Here is a 9086-nt window from a genome sequence, read left to right as displayed (position 1 = left end):
ATCTTACTATTAGTAGACATTATATTAATTCAGAAAATTCAACTACCATATCACTAAAAACAAGAAAATTTACTACCATGGCACACCTTTTAGTGTATATTTGAATTGACGGTGAATTTTAATAGAATCACCGTGCGTCATCGTGATTTTAGTAAAAACTAAATTTTAGAACTTCAATATTATCTAAGTATTTGTAATTTTGTCAAACTCACCCTATATGAAAACGTACACTTAATATAACATAAGCTAGTTCAAACACCACAATAAGTGCGCATAGCAAACTGATCCCTTTGGCCTTTTTCAGAGAAAAAATACTTGAGAAACTCATCATAAACATAAGGCTTAAAGAGCAAAGGGTGTTCATCATCCACTAGCTCATCTGGAGCTTTTATAATACATTCTTCTTTGGGGATAGAGCCCAATGCTATTGAATATCTGGCTTCATTCCCACTCATCATTACCCGATGAAGCGGCGAATGCAGCCTCCCGTTGGACCATGCCTGCAAAATTCACATGATAAATAAATAAAAAGTTCAATATGATTCAATAAGAATCATAATAATAAATTGTAGGTTTAAATATACTTTTAATCCTTGTAAATATATATATGTTTTTGCTTTTTTAGATTAAAAATTTATTTTTTGTTTATAATCTCTGCAAATATACGCTTTTGCTTTTGGTATTTTGTTTTTAATCCATACAAATATAATTTATTTTACTTTTGGTTCATGTAAATATTGATTTTAGTTTTTATTTGGAAAAACTAAAATCATACGTTCTGCATGTTACATGGATCAATTTCAATGTGATCAATAAATTTTGTAAAGACTAAAAATAAAAAATCAAAAATCAAAAGTAAAATATGTATATTTGCAAGACTAATTTTTTTATAAAAAAATTATAAGGGTTAAAAGTAAATATTACATATTTTTTGAAATAAAAATATATTTAAACCAAAATTTGAATAATATAGTTTTAGAAATGTATGCAATCACGATCTGAGCTATGACATAATTTTTTTGTTGTCTTTGCCAACATCAATGCAATTGAGGTTGTATCAGTTTGCATTTAACTGTAATTATTTGTAGCAATAAGGATTATGATGTTACTGGGATTGTGATTTAAAACATTGTTTAACAATTTATAATTTTTGTTAATGGGAAGAGTGAAAGAAATTTACATGGAGAGATTCACCAACCAAAACAACAAAACTGTCTAGAGAAGGCTTGTAGCTTATCCATTTTCCATCTTTGTTCATCACCTCTAAACCCTCCACTTGATTTTGGTACAATATGGTAACAGTGTTCTTGTCAGTGTGTGCTTTAAGGCCTACTTTTGTGTCACTTGTTTGAGGGCCTTTGTATTTCATAAACCGAAGAAGGTAACTGGTTGAGTTCATGTGCTCCTCCAAGTATTTCTCAACACCTAAGCTCTCCAAAATCATTTTCCTAATAATTTGATCCAACTCTAATAGCTCCTCAGAAAAGGTATGCACAGTTTTGCTGCAAAAAGCACAATAGTAAAGGGAATAATTAAAGAAATATAAGTTCCAATGGAAAAAAAATGTTTGTAAAGTTTTATAAAATAAATTGACTAATTCAAAAGAACTCAAGAGACATATTTAATTTTAGAGATTATTAGAATAGGATTAAATATATTTTTGACAAAATATATCATGTAATCCTTTAAGTTACACGAAAATATCAAATTGATCTTTTAATTTTTCTTCTTGTAACAAGATAGTATTTTATGTTTGTAAACGTTACAATGTGAACTATTTTTAATCTTAACCTCAATTCAATAATTTGTAGTTAGAAATTTTTAAAATTTTACTATGAGTTTTGTTATTGATCATATAAAGAATAATATAATAAATTTTCATTTGATTTCATGATTTGAATTAAGAGAATTTTGCGTTTAATTTCAAGAACCATAATATGTATCTCAATTGAATTATCTCTTGTCGAATTATTTTTCTAAAATTGATTAAAGGTTTATATTCTTAACATTACTGCAATCTAAATCACTTTAGAATTACACAAGATTTATTGAAAAATTGAGAGAATTTGTGGTTTCAATTTTGCTGGTTTGAAATTAGAATCATCAGTGTAGATATTTTATTTTCGTGTTATAAATAAAATATCTATTTTTTTTTTTAATTTTAATTCCTGTAAAGAAATTTCAAAATTTTGTCTTCAATTTTTAGAAAAACGAATGCTTTTAGTCTCTTCTCTTATAAAAATGAGGTGCATTTAATTCTCTATAAAGATTAAAATCATTTTGTTCTTGTGAAGTGAGAGACTAAAAAATAATAAATTTTTACATGAAAACTTAAAAAATTCATAGTTTTACATGAACTAAATATATTTAATTCATTAAAATTAAAATATGGACTCTATATATTATGATGTGTACTTACCTAAAACTTTGGTTTCCATCTGGCCACAAGATGTTGGTTAAGCTTTCTACATTCTCAAAGATATTTGCATCATCAATGCCAATGCTCTCATAAAGTGGAAGCATAGGATATTGGCTAAGATAACCATGATGAAGCTTCTTAGACACATTGAGTTGTTTGGTTTGTAAAGGGAGATCAAAGAGTTCTTCTAGTGAAGAAAATATGGTTTTTCTAAGGTCTAAAGGAACTTTATCCAAAATTGCTTCAAAGCAACCATATTCTTCTAGTGCCTTGTAGACTTGGGACTTCACTGACTCCCAATTGGGACTTTTGGCTTCCAAATTGAGGTTATTGAAGTCAATTATTGGAAGTTTTGGAATGGTTTCTGAACTCATTTTCAATTTTCCTTCCCTAATTTTGATTAAGGATAATGCTTGATTTAAGTTAAATTTGAACTCTTTGAGCATTATTGATTATTGGTGATGATTGAGTTACATATAATGTGTGCTTTACATTATACAACGATACTGATAATTGAATAATATATTTTTAGTTTCTATAAAATTATAAATTTTTTAAGTTTAATTTTTATTAAAAATTTATCTACTTTTAATTCTTTTATTTTATAAAAATAGGGTGTGTTTAGTCCTTCTGTAAGGACTAAAAGTATCATATCTTATAAAATAAAGGATTATATAAAAGTACCCGTTTTTGGAAAAGGTGGAATAAAAATTGATTTTTTTTTATAGGAATTAAAATAAAAGAAATGTACTTTTTATAATTTGATAATATTAAAATGTTCATTTTATTGAAATTTTGATTTTCTATTTTATCATACTCATAGATTCTCCATTTTAAAATCAAACTTTTTGATTCCTCAATTATCACAATGATTGCATTTTTTATAAAATGGTGATTGTTGACTCCAAACATAGTGATTTACTATCTCGATTATATATTTGAAGAGAAAATACTACTTTTTAGAGCCAAAAATATCATTATTTAGCCTATAAATAAGCATTTTGTAATAAAAATTAGGGTTGAGACCAAAATCATAATAAATGTGATTATTATAGAAACATCAAATTTGATAATAATAAAATAGATGAATTATTTTTGTGAATCTAATAAAATTAGAGGATTAAAATATAATTACACGTTTATTTATCTGCAATGGACTTGATTATAATTATTCGGTTTGTTGAAGTTGTCACTTAGAAGAATAATTTTGGACTTCACTTCAACCAACCATATCAAGATTGCAAACAAAGTAATTCGGTTTTGGCTTAAAACTCTCTTTTGGGCTTTGTTTAAATCTTTTAAAATGTAGTATATTTAGAGTTAAAAAACTATTGTAGTTTTATTGCAAACATCACAAATTCAACTTCCTAAAATAGTGGATTGAAGATATGTGTAGTCACACAAGACTTGATTATGATTATTGGTCTTCTTGAAGCTGTCACTTAGTAAGAATAATAATTTTGCACTTCACTTCAACCAACCACATCAAGATTGCAAACAAAGTAATTCGGTTTTGGCTTAAAACTCTTTTTGGGCTTGTCTAAATCTCTTAAAATATATTATATTTAGAGTTAAAAAATTATAGTTTGGTTTCATCACAAATCCAACTCTCTAAACTAATGGACTGAAGATATGTGTAGTCACAAAATTTCAACCGTCCAATCGATCAACGTTAAAAATTTTATTTAAAAATATATAATATAGTTTAAAATTTAAACCGTTCAATTTTAATCGGACGATCACAACATATTTTAAATATTTAAATATGATGTTACAAAAAAATCTTGAAAAAATTTATTAGTAAATTAATATTAAATAATAATAATAATAATAATAATAGTTTTATAGAAATTTTTCCACAAAATAAAATATACACATATAAAATATAAAAAATTTATTTAACGACATCAATTCTACATATCAAAAAGCATTAATTTTATCCCAAAAAAAAAAGATTTAGAATTCGAACTTCACTTAAAATGAAATAAAAAATGGCTAACTAAAAAATATCTAAATTGAAGAAGTAAATACTAATTTTTTACACTTTTTATACTAAATAAAATTTTACACTTAAAGTAATAGTAACATAAATATAAAATTGAGAGTCAAGACTCATTTTAATGCTTGAGAAAAACGCAGTACCTAATTTAGTTCATGACAAAAGTAAAAATAACTTTTAGTTTTTGAAAAATTAAACTTAAACAATTTTATCTCTATATTCTATACACTTCATTTGGTTGACGAAGAAAAACTGAAAAAAAGAAAAGAAAACAAAGAAATACAAAAATAATAAAAAAAAATAAAATTATTGTTCAATAGTTTAGTACTAAAGAAAAAATTTAAATGACTTAAATTTCAAATTTAAATGCGTATTCCTTCAAAACAAAATCCCTAGTATGTTGATGTGAATGGCCATAAAAGACCCAAATTTCAAAGTTTTATATTTTAGAAAATTAGATTATCATACAATTCAAAAAAGCAACAAAAGAATTCCAATTGGTCCACAAGTAAGACAATATATATCATGTTTTTTAACACCATTGAGGAATTCTCAAATGTGAAGGAGCTATATTGATATGATAACACATCTCCATCTATTGATTTTAAAGAAATATGCTATTGCTCTATCTCAAAGATGAAATCCTCTCTCTCAAGTCTCAACATGCTTCACAAGGTTTACCCAAAATTGTTAGGTGGTTGAAGAAAATCGGTGAGTTAAAAAACATGCTATCTTTTAATTGTGCTTTTTAATCTCAGCCGTTAATTTGATCTATATTGGATGTGTAATATATATATATATATATAATTTCACATGAAAAATCATGAAGTCCATGTACTAGTTCATATGTGTAAATATAGTACTATATAAAATATTTCATTCAATTCACATATATCATATCAAAGTTCATACAAAATATAATATGTTACTAATTGAAGTGTTATTTTTAATGTGTTATTTATAATATTTTTAATGTGTTATTTTGTAATATTTTTAATGTGTTATTTATGATGATTCTAAGTTACTAATTGAAGTACTAAATATTAACTGAAATAAAACCAAAACTGATAAGAAAACACTTCAAATATATTATAGATTGAGTAAAATTTATTTAGTGCGAATTAGATTCGTAGCGAATTTGAAATCAAACGGACCGCGTTCTTAGACTGAAAATTTTGTTTAGAGAATTTGACATACTTTTTAAATTATTGTCTGTTTTTTTAAAAATTGTTATTTTTAATCATGATAAGAACTTTGACATGTTGAATGTTGATTAAGAGGATAAAATACACTACACCAATATTAAGAATATATAATGCATTTTTAACGGCGCTTATTTTCCAAAAGTGTTATTAGTTCAAAAATATAAAAAATACAAAGCCTTTAAATAATGCTTTTTTAATAGGGTTTTTTTAATAACTCAATTTAAAAAAAAAAATTATTAATATACTCCTTTTTGAAAAGTTTATATCAAACACCATTGTTTTTACTTAGTTAGAAGTTGCCATTTGCAATGACGATTTTCTTAAAGAATTTCGAATTTACAATAACAACTGTTTAAAGATTTTTTAATTTTTTGTTTAATCGCACATCAAAGTCACCTTTGCTCTAGTTGAGCACACTTATTAATTTTATTTTTTATTTGTTAACGTTTTTTGTATTGACGGTCAATTAAAGTGTTGTTTTCTTGACATTGTTATTTTGTTTATTTATCTACTTAGGTTAGGTTATCAATTATTAAGCACACTAATTATGGCTTAAATTTTGGGATACATGAAACAATATGAAGAACACAAAAGTGGAAATACCGTGGAAAAGACTGAGGTGTGTTGCGGCCTAAAATTTCGAGTTTTGGCCTAAAATACCTTTAAAAATGTAAAAATGTAAAAATGGTCTTTGAAACCAGATTTTGAGTTCGGGAGTCGATTATGCGTAGGAAAGGTATTAGCACCCTACGACATCCGTTAAAATACGGGTTACCTATAATTAATTGTGCAAAATTATATCAACTTAAATATATTTATTTTTCTTTATTATTAAATATGAATATAAATTGTGTTTTTATAAATGTGATTTTTGAGATAAAAGTGTGTTAAAAAGAGTAGAAAAAAAAAAGTTTTTATTATTGTGCTTGACAAGAGTGTGATCTTGCTCCTACGTATCTCCCGGTGCGATGGAGAAATCAAAGCTACGTAGTTCTTGGAGAAAATGTGAATGTGTTGATTGCTTTTAAATATATTGTATTTTGTTACTTAAAAAAGTTAATTTTGACGAAGAAAAAAAAACTTGTTTGATTCGAATAAATATTTTAAAATATGAGTTTTAAAACGATCGGAGTTGTACAACTCGTGTCTCAAAACTCAAGGAGTAAAAAGATGTCACATCTAATTTAACCCTCTTTAAAACATTTTATTATTCTTTTATAAAATAGAGTTTCAAGAAGACCAAGTAGTACGACTTGTGTCTTAACAATTCCAAGATTAAAAAAAACATCTAATTAAATTTTAAAAAAAGTTGATTTTTAATCTATTCATTTATAAAAATAAATTTTAAAGCTATTAAAATATATAATTTGTATTGTGCAACTCAGGGATTAAAATGTCATTTTTAATTTATTTGCGAATATGAGATTTAGAACCATCAAATTGTCACAATTTGTGTTCTAATAACTCAAAGATTAAAAAGATGTCAAATCTAGTTAATTTTTAATGAAATATTTGTTTGTTTTTAATTTTAATTTTATAATTTTTTTTAGAAAAAAAAATTGATACTAAATATTAAATAAGTTTAAACGATTTTTTTTTTTTGAAATAAAATAGTGAAAAGAAAAATATATAGACTTGTAACTTAATCTATTAAATAGAAAAAAAATAACATTTTAATACTAATTATAAATGTAACCCTCTTTTAAACTATTTTTTTTGAAATTTAATAAATGAAGAAATAAAATTCATTTTTAAAACTAAATAGCACAAACTAAAGAAAAACTAGTATAACTTAAAATAAATGATATTTATCGCCATTTAATTATGTCGATCATTAAAATAGAATTATTATAATTAAATGAAATAAATACTGAAAATAGAGAACCCAACCAAAATTTCACCCACCCACCACACAAATATATTATTAAATCAATCCATACTAACTAGCAATATTATCAATAGAATGGAATACAAATAACAAACAGTTGGCGTGCGTGAGATGTGTGTATAGAGTACCAGCCTAGCAGGATAAACAGGGATTCAAAATGCAGAAGATTTAGCACAAAACTAATCCAACTACATCAAAAATCTCAACCAAAACTCCATTCATACCGATCAAAATAAAAATTTCGCGTGGTGGTGTGCTGATTCTCGTCGGCTGTCGGTTGTTGTTAATGATTGAGTATGTATAAGGTTAAGGTTATGGGTTGATGGGAAGAAATATGATGGCAGATTCTTCTTCTTTTATGTTATTACTCTATTTCTATTGTTTTTCGAAAACAAGAATCAGAAAGAAAGGAAAATCTCCAATTTTATGTTGTGATTTCTTTTTCCCTCCCTCCTAATTGAATTTTTGTTTCAATATATAGACAAAAACAAGTAACGATTGTGTTCATTGTATAAAGTTAAAGTTAAGTTCTGGATTTTACACTACTTTTACAACATGATCAAGCAACCTCATACACTTAAGGAAAATAGGGGTTGGTCTTTTTGATTGAGTACTCAAATGGCTAAATTAATACCATTTTAGAAGCAGGAAACATGGAGACGGCACTATAAAAAATCTATAAACTAACATATTTGGAATATACATATGATATTTTTAAGTTCAACAATTAAGTTAAATTTTTGTAAAAATGAATCATTATTTGTAAAGATTATTATCGTACTGTTATTCTATAAGTACTTATATCCTTAATTGTTATTTTTTTTTTTTTTTGTATTAGATATATGAAATGTATTTTGTTTTAAACATTTTATGAATTTTGTGTGAGACTATATATGTAAGTTTAGTATTTTAAATGAATTTTTAGACTATTTTTCAATTTTTCAATGTAGAAGACAATGAATGAACAATTCTTATTTTTAATAAATATTCACCATTTAACGGCGCTTAAAGCAAAAAGCGCTATCGAATGGCACCTTAAGACAACAATTTTAGAATAAAATGTTGTCTAAAGAGTTCTTAAGATAACATTTTTATGTATAAAGCGTTGTCTAAAGATACTTTTAGAAATCACTTTTATTATAAAGTATTGTCTAAAATGTCTTTAAGAATCGCTTATTTTTAAAAAGATGTCTGAAGGTGTCATTAGATATTGCTTTTTATAAAAATGTTATTTAAAGGGGATATTAGATAGTATTTTTTATGGGTAAAAAGTGTTGTTTAAACATACAATATCGTTGAAATAGACAACGCTTTTAAACGTTGTTAAAGACATAAGAAAATATTATCTGTTATTTTTTTAACATAATAATAAAGGTGATTATTTACAATTTAAGCAAAGAAATCAACTTACCGTAAACACACAAAGTAGAATAGTTTTATTTTTTATGACCAAGAAGATACATTGTGTAGGAAACATTTCTACACTACTTTTATTTTTGGACAAAGTACAACACAATAATTATAAAGCAAATGACCTGAAATAACATATACCTAGACTTTTATCAAGTCCAATGT

General features: G+C 25.3%; 1 protein-coding gene across 2 annotated transcripts; it reads right to left on the bottom strand.

Annotated features, from left to right (window-relative positions):
• LOC101497551 (probable 2-oxoglutarate-dependent dioxygenase AOP1) lies at positions 1–2887 on the bottom strand. Of its 2 annotated transcripts, none has more exons than XM_027335685.2 (3): positions 2420–2887; positions 1199–1502; positions 1–500 (listed from the first exon to the last, which is right to left on the bottom strand). In XM_027335685.2, exons 1-3 carry the CDS (start codon positions 2863–2865, stop codon positions 252–254), a joined length of 999 nt encoding a protein of 332 aa, XP_027191486.1. In that variant the 5' UTR covers positions 2866–2887; the 3' UTR covers positions 1–251. The 2 variants fall into 2 exon arrangements, with proteins under 2 accessions (XP_027191486.1, XP_004506877.2); XM_004506820.4 differs by having other exon boundaries at positions 3–500; positions 1181–1502.
• Between the last annotated feature and the right edge of the window lie 6199 nt (positions 2888–9086).

Source organism: Cicer arietinum, chromosome 6, assembly GCF_000331145.2.
Source record: "Cicer arietinum cultivar CDC Frontier isolate Library 1 chromosome 6, Cicar.CDCFrontier_v2.0, whole genome shotgun sequence".
NCBI classification, from domain to species: domain Eukaryota; kingdom Viridiplantae; phylum Streptophyta; class Magnoliopsida; order Fabales; family Fabaceae; genus Cicer; species Cicer arietinum.
This window is presented reverse-complemented; position numbering and strand designations above follow the sequence as displayed.